General features: G+C 38.1%; 1 protein-coding gene across 5 annotated transcripts in view; it reads right to left on the bottom strand.

Moving 5' to 3' along the window:
- ZMYND11 (zinc finger MYND-type containing 11) overlaps positions 1-23,792 on the bottom strand; it is a 105,960-nt gene that overhangs the window by 54,576 nt on the left and 27,592 nt on the right. For all 5 annotated transcript variants that reach the window (XM_054273412.1, XM_054273415.1, XM_054273416.1 and 2 more), the window contains exon 2: positions 7,082-7,216. In XM_054273412.1, coding sequence (XP_054129387.1) covers positions 7,082-7,197 — 116 coding nt within the window. In that variant the 5' untranslated portion in view covers positions 7,198-7,216. The remainder of the gene's footprint in view (positions 1-7,081; positions 7,217-23,792) is intronic.

The following is a 23,792-nucleotide window of genomic DNA, read 5'->3' as shown; positions in this document are numbered from 1 at the left end:
CTCAGTTCATTCTCTTGATTTAAAATAAAAATAATTATCTGAAAACAGAAAAAAACCACACTGGTTTGGAGCTTAAAGAAGTAGCTGAAGTTTATAATGAGAAACAGTGAAGGAAAGTAAAAGAAATTACAAAGGAGATTGACATAGTGGAGCCAGACAGAAAAAAAGTGCCTTGTCTTCACCTTTAATAGAAAACACATGAAGAGATATTGAAAACTAAGAGTTTTCTACCCTGTCACCCCCCAGTGATGTATTCTGTAATGCATATTATCTATAATTCTGCCAGTCCAATACCAACTGAAGTCAGTTTTCTCACAGGTGATCACTGCATAGCCAGGCTGCCTCTGGAAGCAACTTCATGGATTGCTGAGGAAATATCCTGCTTTTATTGTTGGACCTTGGACTCCACACTTCTGCTTACCCTTGCTTAATTTGAATTGCTATTACACTACATAGCACAATAAAAAATCTCCAGTGTACTGGCCAGGGCTTCAATGACCCTGCTTGCTTCAAATAGTCACATTTAAAACATACATGAAAATGATGTACAGATATGGAAAAGGAGCCAGTAACTCTGGTAAAAAATAAACTGCAGTGATCAGTGCATTCTCCTGCATAACAGGAGGATGTCCTACTTCAAACAGTTGCTTTCAGATAAGCCTGCTCTCCAGCAACAAAAAGACAGATATTTTAGGGGAATGGCTTGACAAAGTTTAAGAAACCAACAAAGCAAAAACCCCACTTCTAAGCTTGTATTTCAACCAAAGAAATATCAGGTGTAAATTTTTCTTACAAAGTTTAACAACAGGATTATCTCATTATAAATCCAGAGTCATCCACTGTTCTAATCTTTCTTATGGCCTACTATTTTTGTTTCTGCATGACTATTTAGTTGCAACATGCAGAATACTAGGAAGACTTAAATTTTCATCAAGAGTACTATCAATAGTAACAGATTTTTTTTCTAGTAAGCATCTAAGCTTCAAATAAGCAACTCTGTAAGAATCTTGGGCCTCCAATTTTTTTCCTTGCCATTTCATCACATATTCTTATTTCTATACTTCTGTGATTATTCCCTATCCATTCAAATTGCTCATTTTCTTATTTATATTCTGTTGTGTTTATCCTATACCTGAGAATAAATTTTTCATTCTCAACTTTACTTTAATCACTGCTTCTATAAATTGCTTTATGTTAAAGCAGACAGCCTAGAAAAAGAACAGCAAAAGAATTATGGCAACAAAACCAGATATATGAACTTCAACTCTTCTCAGACATTCACTAGAAAAATTCCAAAGACTGATATTTGGAGAGGAAATCCCCCTCCTAGGTCCAAATGCCAAACTGAGAGGGTCACATACTCAATCTACAACTGTTACCAACTTCATCTCGACTGTGGGACCAGAAAATCTCATTATTTTACAGTAATCTTTCATAGTGAGTAATTCCTTTCTGGCATGCTATCCCATCAATGCTGATTAATGTCAGTCTGCACAGAGCTAACAGAGCCTACTTGACACTGGCTTGGGATCTGCTCATTCCTGTTTGATGCTCTGACTTGGCTGCACCTATATTAAATTACAGTGGAGCAAGAATGAGTCCACAGAACAAATACAGGAAAAACAGCTATGATCATTTAGGGACCTAGTACTTGACCACCCTATCTGAAGGCAATTAAAGAAGATTAAAGTTTTTGTATCTATTAATGAAAAAACAGTATTTACTTGTATCACCAACCAGCTTTCTGATTGATGAAATGCATGGTTTCAGTATCACTTTATTTGAAAGTAATATAAGGTGTCCAATTACAGCATATCCTAACTAGTGGTCTGTCCATCAGCTTCATCCCCCCCCAAAGCTGTGATACCTCCACCCTGTGTCCTACAGCCGCTTCTGGTTTCATTCCCAAGCTAACTTATTCTCACGCTCCATTCTGGAGAAAGACAAGCTCTTCCTCCAAGGAAAAAGCAAAGCATGGCCCAGGGGTTGGTTGGCTGATGACAGAGAACCCAAAAGTGAACCATGCCAAGAGTGGCTCCTTCTGGCAAGGGCAGCAGCCCTGCTGCAGCACGCTGTGTGTCCTCAGCTGCCTGCACATGGAACCATCATGTCTCTATCTTCAGGTTTCAAGAACAGCATTTCTGTGGGCTGTGTTATTTTTGGCACTTTCAACTGAGGAACCACACACACATATAAAACAAGCAAAGAATATGCCAGGGCCAAAGAAACACTCTGTGAGCCAAAGGCAAGGAGGTGCAGCCCCAGCACAACTGCTCCAGAGAGTGCCAGGGCATTCCCTGTCACACTGCATGGAGATGGAATAGACACAGCCTATATGAGAGACAGAATGAGAAGCTAATCAACTTAATTAATCATGAAATGCAACAAAGGGAGAGAGAAAAAAATTCTCTCAACAAAGGGAGAGAGAAAAAAAAGGAAGGATGTGCGGAAGAAAAGAATTAAGTTTTGGTTCTTTACATTAGTCTTCATGGAATAGTTCTAGAAACCAGAATAATTATCTGTTTACAATGAAAAAAATCTTTAAAGCTGCCAATAATAGTTCTAGAATACCAGATTTGCCAACTGGGTATGTTAATAACATTAACTTAATAGCTAATGAACTATGAACTAATTATAAAGATTATGAAATGTTCTTATATTGCTGCTGAGGAAACCAAATATTTTGTGGGAAAAGGGGCTATATATTTAATTAATACTTAATTAAATCTTAGGAGTCCAATTACCTGTAAGGGAATTATGGAGAAAACACTATAAAAGGAACTGGAAGATTGGAATAGCCAAAAAGAGAACTTTAAAAACATGTCTGTACAGAAATACTTACCAATCTGCTATGCAACTGAATGTCAATAATTTATCCTACTCATCTAAATATGCTCGCCTTTTTCCTGGTGTATTTTAAAGCATTTTATTCCATATAATCAATTCTTGAGGTTATCCCAAAACCAGAACAGATGGAAGATAATGAGGAAAAAATAGGAAGTCAAAGCATAGTTATAATTTTTAACACAATTTAGGGATGAACAATTTGTCAGGCTGCACTCCTGACAGAGAATTCACAGGATATGGAAAGCCATTTCTGCACTAGTGCCTACAGCATAACTAATACCAATAATGCTCATCTAAATAATTGATACACTAGGGTCAAATTAAACTAATATCAAGTCTAGACAGAAAAAGAAGTCATATTTCTTGATAAATACCTCTCAGAAATGCAATTTTGTTATTAACAAATGTGGTGATTTAGAAATATTAGCTAGTTCTTGTGGTCAAATTGTAAACTATTGCAATTCATTGACTTGAGATACCTTGTGACAATATAAGCCAGGTGAGAACATTTATTTTCTATACCTTTACAGAAATGCTACCACTGCCTTCAAGTGAGCTCTATCATTAAATAAAAATGCACTGAATATACTGAAGTTTATGTACAAAGGTAGGAACTTAAATACATATTTTAAAGTTCTCTTTCAAAGGTAGTTTGCATTCAAAGTACTAATTCCTTTAAAGTTACATCACTCTTGCTTCTTGTTAGGATTGGTTTTCAGTCCTTCATTCATTTTTCCAGTTATTGAAGAATGCTTCTCTCCAACTCATGGAAAGTGCATTTCCAACTATAACATACCCTCACAGGAAGTCAGTAAAACTGCAGAATCCCTTTCATATGATGATTTGTTGAGGATTTTTTTCTAAGACATTGAGTCTGTGCAGTGTGGTCTCTTCCCTACCAATGCCTTAAGTATTTATATAAGACTCCAATTAACTCTGTCATATTCTTGCCATTTTCACAACTGTGTGTTTAATTCTTTACAAAACAGACACCTTTCTTATGTTTCTTATTACTTCTCTGCAAGCAATGACTTCTCAAAAAAAATTGCCTGAAGTTCAAAAAGCTTACTAATTAATTTCTTAAAGGCTCTAACTTGCATATTCAAATTTTCCAAGTGACTCTTCCCTTGATGTAAGACAGTTTTCAATCACTTCTAATCAGGCATTTTTCTGTTCTTGCCTTTCCCCCTCATCAATTTAAGAAGCAAAGCATACTTGATCTCGTCTACTTTTAATTAAAGGGCCTCTTTCCTTATAGGTTTTTCCTGATAATATCAGAAGTACCTTCTAGTGCTCTAGGCTCCTCCTACACTATCCTCCTACTCTTATGTTCCCTACAGAAAATGTGTGCCTAGTTCTGTAGATTTTTCTTGTCTACTCTCCATTGACAGTACCTTCTGGAAGTCTTCATTTACACAAGTAATCTTCTTTCAATTATACTTAAAGTGTACAGGTAACAATTTGCATACTTGCATGTATTATATAAATTTGTCTGTTTTGCATATTGAGTTGGAACAGTTCATAATCTGTAAACTGTGAATACTCTTTTTGTATTATGAACAGTTCCTCCCAGGTCATTAAAAGTAAATGTACATTGAGATGTACATTGTCTTCTACTCAGTACCAGAAGACTAAGAAAAGTAAGAATTAGATTAAATAAACAAGAATATATAAAGAAGAGGGAGACAACCATGCTGACGCACATTGGGAGAAAAGCCAACAAATAGATTTGCTTAAATGTAACAAACCATCTAATGAAGAAAGCAACAGTTTTCCATAGCAATTTGCTATAAAGTGTTTAGACTAACAGGTCACAAAATACACAGGACAACTTGTCTCTAGCAGCAAATGAATGCTTAAATCAGGAGAAAAGAAAATCCATTCAAAAACCAAATCATGAATCATCTTTTTAATATGTAAAGTTATCTGAAAGTACCCATTTGTCATCTACTAAATGACACATAGGAAGACTGTTACTTACCTTAAACATGGATTTATTAAAAAAAATTCTCTTGCTGTTTTTATGTATTCTTACTCAGGAATATGACATGGTTCCATAATGTCACTGTCATTATAACTTTCTATCAATCCCAAGAGGTATTAACACTTCTAAAAAATGTTACTAGTACAAATAGTAAAACCTTCTTTATAGCTCAAACTATGTACACATGCTCATAATTTTCAATTTTGAGCACTGGTTTTAAAAATTATTAGTATTTGTATGTTTGCCTATATGCCCAGACACTGACTGATCTTTGAAGGAATTGCAGTTGACCTGGTCAAATGATTTTGAGCCTGGAAGAATATATTAGCTGCTCAGTTTTCATCAGAAGAGATATTCTGATGCCATGGTAATTTTGGAACTTTATTTTTGATATTATGTATTATGCATACTCATTTACTATGTCATCTGTGTTTCTTCATCAACCACTGGTACCATACTGCAATTCAAAGGTCTTTATCATTTCCTTGTCAAAAGTTATCTCCTTAGGAATGTCACATAATAGAAACTAGATCAGTGTTCATCACTCTTGTCACTGATGTGCATGGGGAGATTTTACAATGCCCAAGCACTTTTTGGATTGCTCTTCACTGCTAACACCCTGTTCATCTTTCTCTAAGTACTAAGGCTTCTTGCATTTCTGTTTAGTCACTTATTTTTCTTCTGATTGGAAATGAGTCATACAATCTGGACCTAGACTTTTTTAAAAAATTAAACTACCCATCAGTTACCAAGAGCAGTAATTCTTTCTCTGGCATTTGATTATTTGTTTTCGCAACCTTGTTTGTAATGATTTTTGTGACCTAACTTTACCCAGCTAAATGTTTTTCCCAGTATCTTAAACTAGGCATTTCTCATAAGAGTGGGATGAATTCCCAGCTAGACATGTCTGTCTCCCTTTATTACATCTAAAAAGAGCACAAACAGCTAACAAACTCAGCTAATATGTAGCCTAGAGCAAGTAATTTGGAATGTTAAAATGGAAAGTGTACAGCATTAGTTTACCCACTCGTCTCCTTGGAGACATCATGAAAATATATATATGCTTTAATGCATTCTAGAGCTCCACTATGACCTCAGAAGTGAAATTCCCTAAAATACAATCTCCTTCAAAACCCTCTTGGAATTCCCTTTCTCTGGAAAGGTGTTTTTCAGTTTGATGGTCCATTTTCTTCTTGTAGAAGCCAGGTACACATTAATTCACTTGGGACATCATCTTTCTTTCTGCACTTCACTGTTCATTATGTTTGAAGAACCTGAACTGTTCTTCCACTTATGAAGCCAGTTTTGCCTGTCACTTCCACCCCAGAACTTCCAAACTCTGTCAGTGGACCCTTGTCATGGGCCATGTTATAATGATTTTCACTCTGTTAGTCACCTGCACTGTTTGTAACTCTCCTCCTTAGTGCTCTCTGCCTTCATTATCAGCTCACATTGGTTCTGGCAACTGAAGAGTTGCCAACTGGTTACTTTAGTTCTTTTAAATTATTCATATTGATTACTTTGACAAATGTGACGTACATGTCAGCCTGGAAATGCAGACAAAGCAGAGAGAGGGACAAAGCCTTCTGTTTTTATTACAGTGGCTGCTACAAGTAATATTGTAGACCTTTCTACACAGTGTAAGGTCCACAGAACAAAGAATTTATATTTTTTTGTGTATCCAGCACCTCATACACTTTGATGAATATTTTGACAGTATTAATCCAAGGTGATAATCATCTCATGTCCTCTTTATTAGCATCTTATGCACATCTCAGCAAATATGACTTCTTATTTATTTGAGCAACCTAACAGTTCAGATTTCTCTTTGCCTTCTGGAAAAGTCCTACACCAGCCTCTCACATATTCCTAAAGAAATAGATTATTTACAGATTTTATTGCCCTTTTCTTCTCAACTGTTACATCTGTTTCTTGTATTTTGAACAAGCTATCAACTCCAAAATGCTAAACTCAATTAAAGTATTAGAAATGTTACATATTTACTAAAGATGCTTATGCAAAACAAATACAGGGTAAGATCTCAATTCAATGAATTAAACCTCGTTTTGGATTTTCAGGTGCTCAGTTTGGTAAATTTGGTTTTTTATATATAATTAATTAATCAGTAGCATAGAACTGCATGTAACTGTTTCACAGTCTCTCACTATGTTTACTATCTCTGTCCCCAAGGGCTTTTAATAGCATCAACCTTCCCCCTCACCAGGACTGTTTTTGGAGCAGGTCACTTACTTTGTAATGCGGTCAATGTTTGCAATTTGCTTCTGGTTCCGGATTATTTCTATAGCTGCCCAAAGGTGCTGGATTGCCTTTGTGTCTGCCTGTCGTCTCTTCGTTAGGCGTGCCATGACCTGCTCACCTGCTCAGCTGCAGCCAAGAAATAAAAAAAAATAAAAATAAATAATTCAGCAAAAGTTAAGCAAGAATTGTAAAATAAATTACGTTAAATGTGATTACAAGGAAAAATGTATTGTTGCATAGGCATTCATTTTGTATATAACAACGTGTTTTCAAGTGCTTAAAGAACAGTACAAAGTAAAAAAAAGTAGTTTACAAGAATCCCTTTCACATCACATAATCTAAGTGGAAGACAAAAGGCAAGCAGTAAAATATATTAAATCAATAGCAAATTTAGGTCATATCTTGGCTCCCTATATTTGGTAAAAATGCAAAACTACTCCAGTCTGAAGCTGCCACAGCCTCCTGGATTGCCTGAAGCCCTTAAAAAGGGTGAGTGGCGACACAGAGAAAAAGCTGGACCCACAATTTAATATAAAACACAGTCCCTGGAGTATTACCTTCATGTTCTTATCATTTACAGCTATTTAAAAAAAGTCCATTCTATGAGGAGAAACCAGAAGTATATTTTCATGGATGATAAGTCTTAAAAAAAATATTTTGGAGCAGTTCCATTTTCTGTAACATGCTAAAACCCAACAGGGCCAAAGTGCTTCTGATGGCATTTGCCCATCTAACCAACCCTGAACAGGAACATAATGAGCATCTGACTTTGTTTACAAATTTTCCAAAAGCTGGAGGCAATGAGTACAGATAAGCCATAAATCGCCTACAGCTCCACTACAGGCACAGAATCCCTTTTTAAAAGCTTAACGATGCATTTTGATCACTAAATAACTTTCTTCCATTGCCACCACTTTCTCAATGAAAAAATGACTGATTTATGAGTGCTACCAAGGTCTATAATTTATTTTAGAGCTCTGTCCTCGGAATGAACCCTGTGGTATGCACGCGGATATTTGTAGCTAGCAGAATATTAACTTCAGTAACCCAAAATAATATAAAAAATGCAAAAACATTTCACCATCTGTGCAATGTTAAAGATGGGAATTTAAGTACTAAAAGTGTCCCTGCTCTCAAATTCAGAAAAATGAAATAGATTTGAGTATTCCATCAGTTGCAGCAATGTAATTTTCAAGTCTATGGGACCTACAGGTACTTATCAAAGAAAGCTCTCAAGTTTTAGATCTGATATAAGCTCGGTGACATTCACTAACTTTACAGGAGCAATGAAATGAATGGCAACATTTCATTATTAAGGATAAGAAATTATTTTAAAGCATTATGCTTTATGCTATGTAGCCCATTTAAAGAAAAAAAAAAAGAAAAATAAAAAAGATGATGTGAAGAGGTATGTACAAGCCCAGGTCTGTGAGGCCATTCCTGGTTACAGGAGATATCAGGGAAGGGCAGCCGAGAGCAGCACATGAGAAGATGTGGTGTGGTCACACATCGATCCCACATTTCAGCTTTAGAAATCTCCTCCCTCTGGGGTTTAAAGCAAGGGCAGCTAGAGGGATCTCCCAGAAAAAAAAAGGCCAAGAATACAGTTTTGAAGGAAGGATAAGAGGGAATGTGGCAGACATACAGCTAAGAGTGACAGCAGTAGATAGCATCGCCTGACAATGATTCAGAGAAAGAAAGTCTCTATTGGGAACAGCAGGAAAAGACACTTCATCCCTGTAAGCTCCTCTGCATTCATTTCACAGAACATTAGGCCACTGCAAGTTAAAAAAAAACCCTGCTAATTTGTTAGAGAAACATAAAACTATTTGTAGAATTTAATTTTCAAGAGAAATCGAGTAAAGCACAAAAGAAGTTAGATCTTAACACAAAACGCAACAATCTTTCCAGACCTATAGTTTTAGCACAAAACTTCTTTCCTAACACAGACATGACTGAAAGATCATTCTTCTTATTGCAGCCCTCCACCAGCCCTCTGTACCAAAGCTGTCAGACGATAAGGCCGCCAGCAGGCCGGACATGGGGTCTCTTGCACGGCATCACATCCCCACGCGAGGAGCAAGCGTTTGTCCTTCCTGACCCCCAGAGCAGTGTGAAACAGCAGACCAGTTCTCAGTTTATTTAGCAATCCCAACTCCTTTAAAAATAGCCCCTATTTCTGGCAGCCCAGCATATGGCTGCCGTGCCAGCGTCACACCCAGCACAGGGGATGGCAGGGTTTTCTCTCACACCCCCGTGGCGCCTGTGCCCCAGGGCACAGCACAGGGCAGGCTCCTGGGGAAGACACCTGCCACCTCTGCACGGTGCCATGGCCCTGCTGTGCAGCCAAAGGGAAGGCTGGCCTTTGGGAATCAGGAATTCCCACTTCTCCAGGGCAGGAGGCAGGGAGATGGAGAGTGAAGGACCACTGTAACCATGAGGTCCTGAAGCCCTGTGGCTGCAGAGAGGCAAAGGTCCTATGGGATCACTGTTCCCTTTGGAATGGGCTTTCAGAACAAACTCTCCCACCAGCCCCTCGCTCCATCCTTGTTGTGCTGTGTTGGCTTGAAGCACTCCCAGGCCATGCCCTGGGCTGTGGCTGAGAACCCTCACGACAGGATGGGCACCTCCCATCCCTGCATCCTCAGAGATGTCACATCGCTGGGCCAGAAGTTACCCCCAAAACAAAACCCATGTGGGTACCCCCTGATGGTTCCCTGCTCCCACTGCTGCACACACGGGCATGGCCATGGCTCTTTACCTCTGTTTGTCTGGAAAGAACAGCACTAGGGACACAGCAATCACACCTCTTCTATTTCCTTTTTTTTTTTTTTTTAATTCAAGATACAATAATTTTAGCCGGTGCTCTGCCTTCAAAGAATATACCTTTCACTTTCATAACTTTGGTTTACTATTTAAGGGCACTTTCATTAAACTCAGAAGTTGACACTCTACTACTGAAATAGCAGCTCTTATACACCATACTGCCAAAAATACAAAAATAGGGGGTTTTTTTCCAAAAGCCCAGACTACTTTACTGTTATTTTAATCTTTTAATTACATGGTGTAGAAAAAATATAGAGTCTTCTTACATTACAGAAAAAGTTTAAAAGATTGTGGCACATTTCTTGCTGTTCACTGCAGTCACTCTACCTCTATGGTAAAACTAACCACAACAGTCTACTCCCTGCACTCCTGCAAAAATAAGGAAAATAAAAAAAAAAATAAGGAAAATAAAAACTTTGCAAAAGAGACCCCTCTCCTGGAAGCTGTGCACATAATATTCCAAAGAATATTGGAAGACAGTTTGGCACATTTTAGAATGATTTACATACAAAAAAAGTTGGGACGGTATGGAAAGGTATGGAATTACCTTCATGGGAAGGTAATTATTTACTGGGTCTTACCAGAAGTTAGAGTGATTTTTAATTTTGAACTTTTGCATAATATAAGCAGTTTTTAATATTATTACAATATTTTAAAGGAAACTTGTATCTTACTGTTAATAGCTCCTACAATGCCTTCGTGTGCTACTCCCAAGCAACAGAAAATCCTCCCGGTGTCTCCACAGGAAAACCTTATTTATGCAAATAGTACTTAACATTTTAACAGGAGACACGTTAGAGTCTTAAATCTGTATTTATCACTCCTGATTATTTGCTTATGTGTGGATTCACACACACACACACACACACACACACATATACACAGGAGAGAACAAGCATAAACATGCAGTGCGTGTGAGTATGTGTAAAAATCTATGGCTCAGAGAGGTTAAGTATCCAAAGAGGCTGATTCACCCATGCAGTCTTTTAAAGAAGTTTGAAGTCCAAAGACTCTTTAAAACCACAATACTGGATTGTACATTTACAGGTAAATGCTTGAAAATGTTACTCATTCTCCTCTTTTGTTAGAGCATTCATTTAAAAATCCTGGAAAGAAAAACTAAAAGCTGAAGTAAACATTCAATTCCTTTCTGATTTGCTGGGCACTATGCTCATTTAGCTATGGTACACCCTGTCCATACAAAATTATTTGCTCCATGCCACCTCTGTCATGTTTTGTTAGCAAGTTTGTGGTAGGATACAGCTTCTGAGAGAAAGGCTGACAAACACATATGACTGAAAATCTAGGAATTTATATCAGCAGGATCTGTCTTAGGTTTTGTAGGCATCCGTGAAACCTGCAGAATATAAGAAATATCTTCCTAACAGAGAAAGTTTTGTGTGGCTGATGCACCAGCCCACACACTTCCATCATACACTCACTCACACAGGGCCCAAAGCAAACTATTTATGCTCTCAATTTTCAGCTCTCTAACTTTTCCTCATGCACTCTGCTTATGGTTTTACTGTATATTGTATTTTGAATAGCTCTTTAATGTCCTAAACACATTTTGACAACTATACCGCTTTACTGTATACATTTGGCTTTTCCTCAAGAGCCAAATGCTCCCCACACTTCTCACAGGCAGGCTCAACAACCTGTGCTTTATCTTGTGAGCACAAGAGATAACACACACAGCAGGGCTTATCTCGCCCAGGTGCCCAGCACAGCCTCGGTGCGCGTGGCAGCGGTGGCACCGCAGACACTGTCACAACAACAAGGCCACCAGTCATCAGCACACACTTGGCTGAACCAAATGCTGTGCAGCTGTCTGCTGCAAGAGTGCTGGATATGGAAATCTGAACTGCAAGTCACAATAAACAAAAATCACCTTACAGCATGTCAAGGAATTCAGCCCAGAGAACCTCCTGACCCGCTGCTTGCATCCCATTTAGCAGATACTATCAAGTACTGAGTTTAGCTGGAAACTCTCCCTGCACACAGAACAAAGTCAAAGTGGTCAAATCCTGCCACGTGGTAGCTGTTAAACACCATTGTCCAAGCAAAATATGATGCTTCTGAAAACTTCACTGGTAATGTGGACTTTGCACTGAAGCAGACGGCGTTGCAGTTGGGTGCTGCTGCTCTGATGGGAGCTGCTAATTAAGAGCTGACAAGCAGTAGCTTGTTAAACCTTGTTTTTGTACTTCACTCTAAGTGAGGCTACCTGTGGTGTTCAGCCCTTCCAGTGCAAAGTCAAACAGGTTAAACTCCATCCCTGCTATCAGCCACCACTTGGCTGGGACCTTGTGTGCACTTAATTGCAATGGAAAGAACATCTCAGGAGCTGATCCTTGCCACTGCTCAGCTACTGGTTGCTGCCTTTTGGCCTCACAGACCAAAAGGGGCTATTTCTGTTTCTTCCACAATACACTCTGAAAGATTTTAGGCTCAAAAGCAGGAAGAAGCTAGGCTCAGTCTTAGTTTTTGTGGCTTTCATGCTGAGTTTGGGTGGTTTGGGAAGTTAAACACAGGTTCAATTTCATATTTATAAGTACTTTATAATATGGGGTCTAGTGTTTCTTAAAGTGTAACTCTTTATAGTAGGTATAAAACTGTATATATGAGCAGTACAAAGAGTTCCAAATGTCTAGCTTTGTTCTTGTAATAAATAGGAGTCTACCATTAAAATACAGATTTACAAATTGATGCAGAGTTTGGGTCCCTGGACTTCATACAGATCTCCATTATACTGTGAACTTCTGCAAGCTTAAAATTTAGTTTACAATTTAAACTGCTGTTAAATCATATCTTTCATCACCGGTGTAGTGGGAGTGTGAACTCTTAGTCTTCCCCTCCTACAACAATTGTGATTAAAAGTGGTAATTATTCTATTTTTACATCGGAAAGGTACAGGTGAAAATGTCTTGACTGAGCAGCAACGTAGGTCATGCATGGGGCAAAAACAAGAGACTGCTTAATTTCACATCTGCCTTCCATAGCTGGTGATCAAAAAATATGGGGAGAAGCTGCTAGGGTGAGGACAAAGCTTTTGGTAGGAGAAAATCCATATTTTGCTTACCATTTATTTGTCTTCATAAGTGTGCAAGATTATAGGCACAACCAAAGATTTGCCGGGCACCTGGTAGCAGGAGACTCTCTTTTGTAAGACTGAGGTTTATCAGAAACAAAGATTTTGCATACAAAGTAATTTTCAAATCTTGAAGAATAAGCAAGTGGTTTGGTATATTAGATATTTATTTTGGACTTAATCCCAATCCACTAAAATCAACAAATGCCTTTCTGCTGACTTTCCAGGGTTTTGGAGTAAACTTTCAATTGCTGTCTGATTGCCACATCCTCACAATGAAAAACTTAGGGATGTGTTGAGTGATGTGAGTGAAACTGAAAGATTAACAAAGGCTTGCGACTGAAATAGGCAAAATTTCTTTGTTAATTAAACTAAACTCAGAAAATAAGAGTATAAATTAATAAAAGTTACTGAATTCTTTGGGCTTTTTTGGCTTTGTTTGTTGGTTGTTAAGTTTTTTTAATTAGGAGATCAGTTCAGGCTGTAATGCTATCATTTTGAAAGTTATTAAAACACAGATTTTTGCATGTTGAATGTGTGTCATTCCTAATGAAAATCTTTTTATTTCACTGTTAGCTTAAGGTCTACACAGTCTATTCAAAAGAGGAAAGTTTATTAGCATAATTATCCTAAATATTTCCCATGTGCAAGTACAATATCCCTGCTGATATGTGCAGTTCCACCTTCAGCATTTCCCAACTGCAAGGTTTGTAACCTCGATGTCATGCAACTTTTTGAGTGAGGTTTTGCATAGCCCCCTGAAGTGCAGTACAGACACAAAACAGGACTGCATGAATATAAAACTGTAATGTTTTGCTTCGTTCTCTCTGCAACTTAATTTTTTCCCCAACTCCTGCACACAGAATACATAAAAGCTTTTACTTTTACCTTGTGCCATTTCAGGATGGCAGTGAGCCACTGCAGAAATCTGAGCCAAGGACATTACAGAATTAAAGGCCCCAAGAATACTTTTACTACACATATGTGCAAGGTCTATTTTAATCCCTGATTCTGCATTTATTTCATTTGTATTGTATTCCATTCATAATGATTAAGTAAGTGTCCTTCACTGGGGCTAAGGCATACAGCAGTTGAATGTTAAGCTCAGACATTTTGAATCATCAATATATAAATGGTAAAACTCTTTATTTTTCTTTTGGAGCCAAACTTGGACTTTCCTGTTTAATTAACTCACTCTGTCAGAGAGAACTTGACACAGATATTGAGGTGCCATCCCAAAAGAGAATTTCTAGAAGTGTAAGTGCAAACAGAGTATAACAAAATCTGATATGAAGTATCAACACAAGATGCTGAGAAAGACTGAATAATAGCCATATACTCCAAAAAAAGGCTGTCATAGTGGTCTTGTTGGCTATCAAATACAAACACATGTACAGGGCTGAAATGCATTCTGCTGCCTCTCCAGCCAATCCCAGTCTGGAATTCCAGAGACAACAGCAAATGCCATCATAACATTTGAAAGAAACTATCCTTTGTTCCTGTCTGGCAGAAATCACTGAATAAAACTTTATCTAGCAATGCAAGTTTGGAAAAAAGAAAAGCATAGCTGCCAAAGAAAGTAACATAGTTGAAAGAGCTGAAAGCAAAGAGCCAAAGCTGTAACCAGCAATGTAGCTACACCAGCTTCTTACAAATGACTTTTTTGGTGATGGTCATCATGTTTTACTCTGGGTACTGTGCCTTGGTAAGCTGAAGCTCATACTATATTTTTTGCTGTGGATCTGTGTTAAGACAAGGTTCCACATTGATCCTCTAAAATAAGCAGTATTTTCCTTAATATTTCAACTTTTAATTGGTATTCAATGCATAGAGAGTTAGTTTTTATAGCCAGTAAGAGAATTAACAGTTACATAGGAACATCAAGAACCACAGAAGTTTATGTTTTACTGAGAAAATAATGTTTCAAAGCAGTTCTGGGGAGGTTTAGATTGGACATTAGGAGGCATTTCTTTACCTGCAGGGCGGTGAAACACTGGAACAGCTTTCCTAGAGAGGTGGTTCAAGCCTCTAAGTGTTTAAGAGTTATTTGGCATTTTTCCTTAATAACATGCTTTAGCTTTTGGTCAGTTCTGAAGCGGTCAGGCAGTTGGAATAAATGATTACTGTAGGACTCTTACAACTGAAATATTCTTTTCTTTTCTATTCTACTCCTATTTCATATGACCACTGAAAATGCATATACTGTTAATGCATTTATCAAACTTCTGAACTTCTAAAAAAGCAATTTAGTTCAACTTGATTAAAATTTAATTAATGAAATTAAGTTATGCTAAATGCTTTCCACAATGAAGCTTGCACTAGTGTAAATTGTTTTAAAAACACAGTTCTTCCAAAATGATGCAAGTTTCTCATGAAGATAAACTTCAGCTTCCATAGTAACACAGCCTCTTTATTTTCAGGATGATGATGTACTAGACTAATGTTAAATAGATTTTAAGCTGATCATCTCCAAAGACTACTCATCTTGGGGCAAAGGAAGTTTCTGTACAAAAGATGGTCCAACACGAGCAACTTCAACATCACTAAATAATACATGGCTCATACAAGGTGTAAAAGGATCCTCCTACACATTTTTTGTCCTCTGTCACACAGAAAAATGAGGTCTAATCAGATATATTTATTTGGGGAGTTATCAAAAATAATGTTTGCACCCAAGCTGCTGTCAGCAGCACTCTGGGCTCCCCTGTGCAAATGCACGTGGACACAAGCAAGGCACACACACCTGCCTTGATGAAGGGGGCTTCAACCAACATATTTTACCTTCCATTTGCCACAGACTAAGAGCATAAAGAGGGTCAGTTACAGAAGATTAAGTGACACATGGAGATAGGATCATGTTCTGAACCCACACTGCACACTAACACAGGCTTTCTGTGGTTTAACTGCACCCACTACCAAATCCCATATTTTCCAAAGCAGCCTGAAGCTAAACCACTGAAAGATGCTCAAGGAGAATCCCTGCAAGGAGTTAACTCCTAATGAGCAGCCTGGGCTGTTTCTCTATGTAGACAAGCCCTTAGTAAATAGATGCTTCCTGTCCTCTCCCTTGGCTGTAGTGAGCAGAGATGATTAATGCAGCTATGCATCCTGACAGGCTCCAATGCTCACTTGCTCGTAAAACAGGAAAAATCATGGCCAAAGAAGGCTGATGGTGAGGGCTGGAATTTCAGTTTGGATGATAAATAGATGCCACTTTGATTCTGCAACTCCCTCTAATAAAAAATGATAGGTGGAAGACATCTTAGAAAATGCTAAGAAATATAAATGAGAAGAGCAGCTCCTTCTCTGAAAGCAAGCTTTTGATCATCATCTTCCTTTCTGCCCTGAAAACTAAGGAGCTTGGTTGTTTTGTAAGCCTCAGCTGAACTGATGCAGTAAATTTCTCTGTCAGTAAGTAAGGTATAATAAATAAGGTATGATGACATAAATAAATAAATGATTTTTCATGGTATATTAGCAGGGAATGTAATTCTGCATAGGGTCAGTTTCACAATAAACAATGAGAAAGAGAGATACATTTTCCAGGTCAAAGAATCATGAGTGTATGGAAAAGTACAAATCATGAAAAAGATAAATTCATTGCAGATTATGTAAGGTATAGGGTATTACACAGAGTTGATGTTGACTTTTTTCCAATTTAATGTGAGATTCCAATTTGCTGGGGTTTTTTTCTCTTTCTCTGAACTACACACAACTGACACTATCTTTAAAGTACAAATTGTGATTCTAGTGGTAGCAACAGGACCTAAACCTTAGATGTCTGTAACAACTATTCCTCTACCAGGCTGCATTTTTATTGACAAAAGGCAGCTGAATCAATTTTTGTTGCTCCTTAACACAAACAAAGTCTGCCTGAACTTGTTTCTTTCAAAGCTCTTCTTTTTGGCCTCTCCCTCTCTATAAATAAAAGCACAGCTACAGAACTTGTAAAACTGCTCAGATATTGAAATATTTTAAAAGTGAGTGTGTTATGCAGGCATGACCACTTTTCTCCAGCAATCAGGCCACAAGCAACATTAGCTCAGAGGAGACTTTCTCTTGACAACAGTCATCTCTGGGAAAGCTAGTACTATATAAAGAAAACAAGCACAATTCTGAACCAACTAAGGTTTCCAAACTAAAGCTCCTTCAAGGCCAATATGCCTGGGCTTACCCTTAGAAACTTTCAGAAATACACTCAGAACTTAGAGCGTTAAAACACATTGATCTGTAATGCAGGTAAGATGAGTCTAAGAAAAACACTGCCAAAGCTTACATGCTTCTACAACATTAATCAAAAGAAACTTCCAGGCAGGGAGAGAATCAAATTGTAAAACCTGAGCTTTAGATCCTGCTTCTGAAATTCAAGGTGAATATCAGAAATAATGGACCTGAAAGTTTCAGGCAATGCTCTCCCACATGAACTGTGGGACAGTTCATCAAGAGAAAGAACAATGCATGGTGGAAGTGGAAGCTTTTGCCCTAGTGCTCATCTTGCTTAGCTTTCTCTTCTATGTTTTTTAGAGAATGTATTTCCTAGGTTGGGCACAGACATCTGGCTTAAAAGTACAATCTGAAGTATATTTGGAGCACATGTTCTCTCCTTCATAGACAGTACCCAAACTCACTAATTACACACATTCCTACACAGCTTTCCTCTCATCCTGCCCCAAACCAACTCCATCATCACTTCCTAGTGAAGCATAATCCCTCTCCATCTCTAAGGTCTAGTCCTATACTTTTTATACCTCAATAGTAGGTAATTAATTATTAAGCTTGCTCTTTTTTACTTCAGATTGCTCAGCTCTCCCCCCAAAGCATTCATGTCTGGACAAAGACAAAGCTTGCCTAGAGGACAATTTAGAGACGTGAGAACAGCAGTTTTCATGAAAACCAATGTACAGTGAAAAACAACTGCATTCATAACTAAACAAATCCTGAAGTGGAAAACAGCTGAGTATAATCATAATCCTTTCCTTTTTATCTTTGCTACAAAAGTTAACAAATGGAAAAAATGAAGAAAATAAGTTTCAAAACCATAAACCTTGTAAAGAGAAACCTTAAAAGTCAAAACATTACTCAAACAAAGAAAGATCTTCCAAAGATCAGAGCAGATGATGTTGCCATTACTTCAGGAAGTATGTTGCCATTACTTCAGATAACACCAGTTTCTGAGCAAACCTGGTAATAGCTGATATCAAGAAAGCCTCATCCTACCATTTCAGGTTGGTATGTCCTTCCTATATGCTCTTTAAAAGCAGGAGGGAGGAATATACCACTTAACTTTATAACCAGCTCTTGGTGTGGCTCATTGGGTGGCAGAGGTTGGGAAATGGGTTTTTCTGGCACAGAGTTTTTCCCAACATTGTAATCTGGGACTACACGCTCAAATTTGTTGAGCTGTTTCAAAGACCTTGGTGGGAGTTCTAGTGTGATCTCTTTTTTATATATTTTCTATTACCTATAACTTTCAGATGCTTCCAACTCCCATTTCTCATCTTCTCTTACCTGAAGCCAACTTACATGTCTTTATTTTCTAATGCAGAGAATTCTTCCCGAGGCTTCTTGAGGGCCAGTTGTGAGTGAACAGAATTACACATTTTTTTCCTGAAAATCCATTTCGCATCAACCTGATTCTTGCATGTTATATCTGTTCTGTACCATTTCTTTGGTAAAATGAATACTTTGACCAGTGGCTTGCTATTATATTCATGTGCATGTCCATGGCATGTGCTGGAGCTGCAAAGAGCCCTGTGCTGCTCTGGGATTTCGGCACTTCCCACTTGCAGGATGATGTTCTATGTCTCCTCGGGCGGGTGCATCTGAAACCTATTTCTTCAAGCACTGATGATGGTGATGTCGATGACACAGAGCAGATCACAAAGGCCCTTTGGGGAGGACATTACTTCCTGGACACTCAAGAGCTCTTCCTGCTCTATCATTATCTAGGGCTGAGGTTTATTAAAGGCAACAGGACCATACTGTTCTATTCTCAGCCATTTCCTTAGGACACTGAAACATGGGATTAATAATTTTGTCAGCAAAACTAGGACTTCATTTTTCAGATTATTTCAGTTTTCACTACTGCCAGCACTTGGCTGGGGTTTTATTTTACTCCTTTAACCTGAATGCAGATGAATGATGGGGAGCTCTGACACTGAGACTTAGCCCTGCAGGGTGGGGGAAATTCCTAGGTGTGCAGGACATCACTGAATAGTGTTCCATCCCTCTGGCTACCAACAGAAGCAAAAGCCCAGAAAAATTAACTAATCCTACAATCATCTTCTCCTAAATTTCAGGAAATGTCATTCATGAAATACAGCCTCCTGTTGTGATTTCTGCAAAAATCTTTTCTGCGTAATGCAAAGAAAATGAACTGCAAAAATATCATTACATTATGGTGTTATCACAAAGGCCAAACCTGTTGGTTTGGAACTTGGAACAAGTTGGAATCTGGATTTACAATACAGTATTCTGCAGGAAACAAAATACTGGAGTTCTGGCAATCTTTCCAATCAATATCTTATTTCATCGTGTGGGGTTCTTTCAACCTAGGCAGAAGACCTGGAGTCCACCGTGCTGTTGAAGCACCTGCCTGAAATACTCCAGTTGTGATGCCTGAGGTTGAATGAGGCATTTAACTTGGGGCTACTTCACCAAGCACTAGAAACCACCTGAAACCCAGTCTAACACTTCATCATCCTCTTAAGCTGCTCCCTGTCCTACAGGACTGAATGCTAAGTGGAAATGGAGAGGGTAATTTGCTCCTGACAGGTTTTTTGAAGCTGGATTACCAGATGGCTTGATTTCAGACAGCTACTCCTCAGGAAAGTGGTTATTTTCTCACAAGGGTGTAGCTTTTCTTCTCGTCTAAGTCAAATCCATTAATGAAGAACACCAAGTCTAAATCTATGAGGACTCCATAATAGTAGTGATTTCCTTACAGGCTTATATGGCTGCTTCTCTTTGATACACTTAAACTGCTAAGATTCCTTCTAAAATTGTTTATAGAGTGTGCCCACCCCCTATTTCTCACTTGTTCATGCCTGCTTCCTAGAGATTTAATTTAATGTTTCATTTTGCTCTTTTGAGTATGACAAGACATAAAGCGAGACTATGAGAGCTCCTTTTACATCAAGGAGCAAGTTTTCTTTGTTTCGGTGACACTGAGCCCTGGTAGGTGACCACAAGTGACCAATGCCTTATTTTACCCAACACTATGAAATCTAAGATGCTTTTCACTGTTTTCACCTTTATTAATAGAAACAGAATGTGTTCATCCAAGTGATGACATGCTGAAGGAAAACCTACGGGATACTCAATTGGTCATTTTAAACTGAAGAAATACAAAAAAGGTTTTGTTTTTAAATGCTTCACATCTGTTCTCCCAGTGCTGAGAGATTCTGACTTTTACCACCTTTTTCTGTTGCAAATAGCCTTTTACTTATTTTTAGACATGAGATTTCCTACTGAAATCAGCTGCAGGTTTACAATCTTTGCTTAGTCCCAACAGAAAAAAACTTTTGAGGAGACTTTTCAAGTATTGTTTGCTGGAGACTGCTGCCACCACAGTGGTCAAACTAATTTAAAGCACTACTCTAAGCCAACTGCAAGAAATTTTCCTGTCCAGCCTAGCAGCCTGGCTGTTAAACCACAGACTGTCCTGTCTTCATTCGTGCTCTTATTGCAGCCTGTGAGCCACAATGGTTTTGGTGTGCTAAAGAAGACACTGACATTCATGTCAGTCTCTGGATTGCAGCTTCTGAGTTTATGACAGATGGGAAACCAACAGAGGAGTTAAAATCCTGTGAATCCACGCACAGCTTATAGCCAGTAGCCATCTGGCTGGGGGATCTACATAATACCACAAGAGGATGACAAAAAAAAAAAAAAAAAAAAAGAGGCAATTTCATTTGCATTTCCTTTTCTCATCCCCTTCTTTGTCCTACCTGGTTGGAATACACCATCTTACTTTCTTACTTATTACAAACAATCTTTCAGTTATTTCATATCAGGTGAAACAACTACAGTATTTTCCTACTAGCACTTTCCACACAGAAAAATAAATTCAGTGTTAGGCAAAAAGTCCAAAACATGCCAGTATATAAGGTTTTCTATGGTAATAGACAAATAGGCAGGATTTAAGTGAAATGAAAGCATTTGAGGAAAAAACAGAGATGGGAAAGCACCAAGTAACCCCATTCAGTAGGCCTTCCAGTTGCTCTAAAAGCAATTCCAGGCAGAAAAAAATGCAACACAGGGCCCCTAAAGTATAATTACTTGAGAAAAAAAAATGTGGCCAACAAAAGTTACCTAACCTGTTCAGAGAAAAAAGAAGCTCTCTACCCTTAAAATGTGCTGGAAAGGCTGACAATCTGGTTTTCAAAGCAAAAAAGGTAAAAGCTTTAGTAAAAACCCCTTTTGCACAGCAGTGTGTTCAACTGGCTTGAGACAGGAAACATGCAAACCTTCCTTACAGACAAAAACCCTTTTTTGCCTCAACCTGCTGAAATGTTTAGTTAGGCACTTTCAGCCCCTGCATGTCTGTTGGGGTTTTAGCTTTCTCAAAAGAGCAGATTTCTGATGCAAAGAAAGAGGAGAAGCACTACACAAAGAATTCTTTTCCCTGTAAGCTGTGTTGCAAAAATGAGAGCATATTAAGCAACTCGAGAACAGGAAATAACACTGACAAACAAAACTGATATTCTTTCCATAATGTGGTCACTCAGAGGAGGACATTTGAAATTTCATCTCCCCAAATCAAGAAATGTTTATTCTACTTTTGGCAAGGCTGCTGAATGCATGTGTGCTCCCTCCTCCTTTATGATCCTTTCAGTGAAGCAGATAGTCACACTAGAATAGAAATGAACTCGGAGCTGTGCAGCTTTCTCATAAAGCTCTCTCCTTTGGAAAATGTTGTTTTATTGGTCCCCAGATGGTTTGTGGAAATAAAATATCTGGGAATGTATGTGAGATCCCTTCAGCTCACCTGGAGCATCTGGCACAGCAGGTGAGGGGTGCTGAGGCTCCAGCTCCACAGGCAGAGCCCTCCTGCACTCTGTGCTTTTGTCAGAGGCTGGAAGCAGGGATTGAATGCAGCCGTCTATTCCTGAGCTAATCACTCCACGCTCCCTTCACACTTGACATGATCTACTCAAGGCTACAATTCATCTTGTTGTGAAGCAGGCATCACAAATAGGTCAGATGAATTAAGCCCTAAAATTAACCATTTCTCTCCAGGGAAGATAAAGTGAGATTAGGATGAGAAGTTCCTGTGGCTGGATTTAAATCACACACACAGCACTCAGGCTGCCTGCTCTAACCAGTGCCTGCACTTGCCTGGTACGAGGTCGTGCTTGCAGCTGAATTTCTCACATCTCAGCTAAGGGCTCTAGCCAGCATATTATTGATTTTTCTGCTGCTTTGCCTTTTTTGGATGAAAAATTTCATCATTATGTTTTCATTTTCCATATGGACATCTTTGAATAACTGAAGATATCTTACTTTCCCCATCTTCCTAAATAAAAAAGTGCAGTTGTGTTTTTCATTGAGAAAAGCTTAAATAACTGCAATTTTTACTAAAAAACCCCAAACACAGACAGGGATGTTTCCTTTATAACCCGAGTAATATCATTAAAATTCTAGTAAAAGGGCTGATTAATAACAATGTCTGATATATAATATAATTTTCAATGGGAATAATGCATATTTTGAATTTTTTTCTTGTCAGATTGAGTTTTTAATTAAGAAAAAGTGCAGTGTAAGACACTTTTTAATTTTTCTTGTAAGAAGTGTGATTTTAATAAATGTGGCTATCTATCCAGACAAAATGAAACTGCAAAAGCATAACTGCAGAATTTTCTTCAGTGTTTTAAACAATGCTTTGTTAGAAACTGAGCTAGAAAAGAGCTAGCTTAGTTATTTCAAAAGGCTAACTTTCTCTAACTTTGACTCCTAGGTCACAAGGCTGTTTATTTCAGATCAGCAGTACCTTCATTTAAAGTAAAGTACAAATTTTTCTTCCCTTTTTACAATGTTGTGGCCTTTGTCCTCTGTATCATATCACTACTGCAACCATCATCTCAGCCTCCTGTCTTTATCAGCACTCCATTAATCAAATTTATTCGCTTGGTCTGAGCTTGATTCCTACACGCATTTTCTGATTACCTCCAAACAGTTTAACAAGTTCAATAAAAAGAAGCTGCAACCATATAAGCAGTAAAAAAATTCCATACTGATGTCTTTGTCCTCAATAATTTAAAATAAACACCTTCCTTTACTTCTTCAATTTGACCTTGACTTTTATGGACTCTGTGGAAAGTTATAAAATAGAATGTAAAATACATTTTAAAATGCTGAAACTCAGATTTCAAGCTCTGTTCCCAGAGAAGCTGCATATGGAACTACATCCCACAGGCCTGCTCACAGCCTGCCCCAGTCCCTTCAGGACTCCCCTTTGGAGAAGTCATCCAGGACTTCAAACTTAGGAGACATCTGACACCATAATTCAGGCCTTCAGCCTCAGGAGCCATCTTTATCTCTTCCTTTGATTTATTAAGGGTTAATACAATGTTTTTCTATCTGCTGAAACATGTTACTCTTTCCTAATTTCCTAACTAAGAGGAAACTGCATCTAAATTCATTCCTATAGGTTTTATTTAAAAGGAGGACCTCACATAGGATTTAACTCTGTATATACTCCTCATATTGCACTTTAAATAAAATATTTTAACCACCTGTTGTTATTTAGAGCAAACCACAGAAATAAAAAGCTAAAGCAAAAAT

This window comes from Melozone crissalis, unplaced genomic scaffold, assembly GCF_028551555.1.
Source record: "Melozone crissalis strain CALT ecotype California unplaced genomic scaffold, PUWL_Pcris_2 ptg000016l_1, whole genome shotgun sequence".
Classification (NCBI taxonomy): domain Eukaryota; kingdom Metazoa; phylum Chordata; class Aves; order Passeriformes; family Passerellidae; genus Melozone; species Melozone crissalis.
This window is presented reverse-complemented; position numbering and strand designations above follow the sequence as displayed.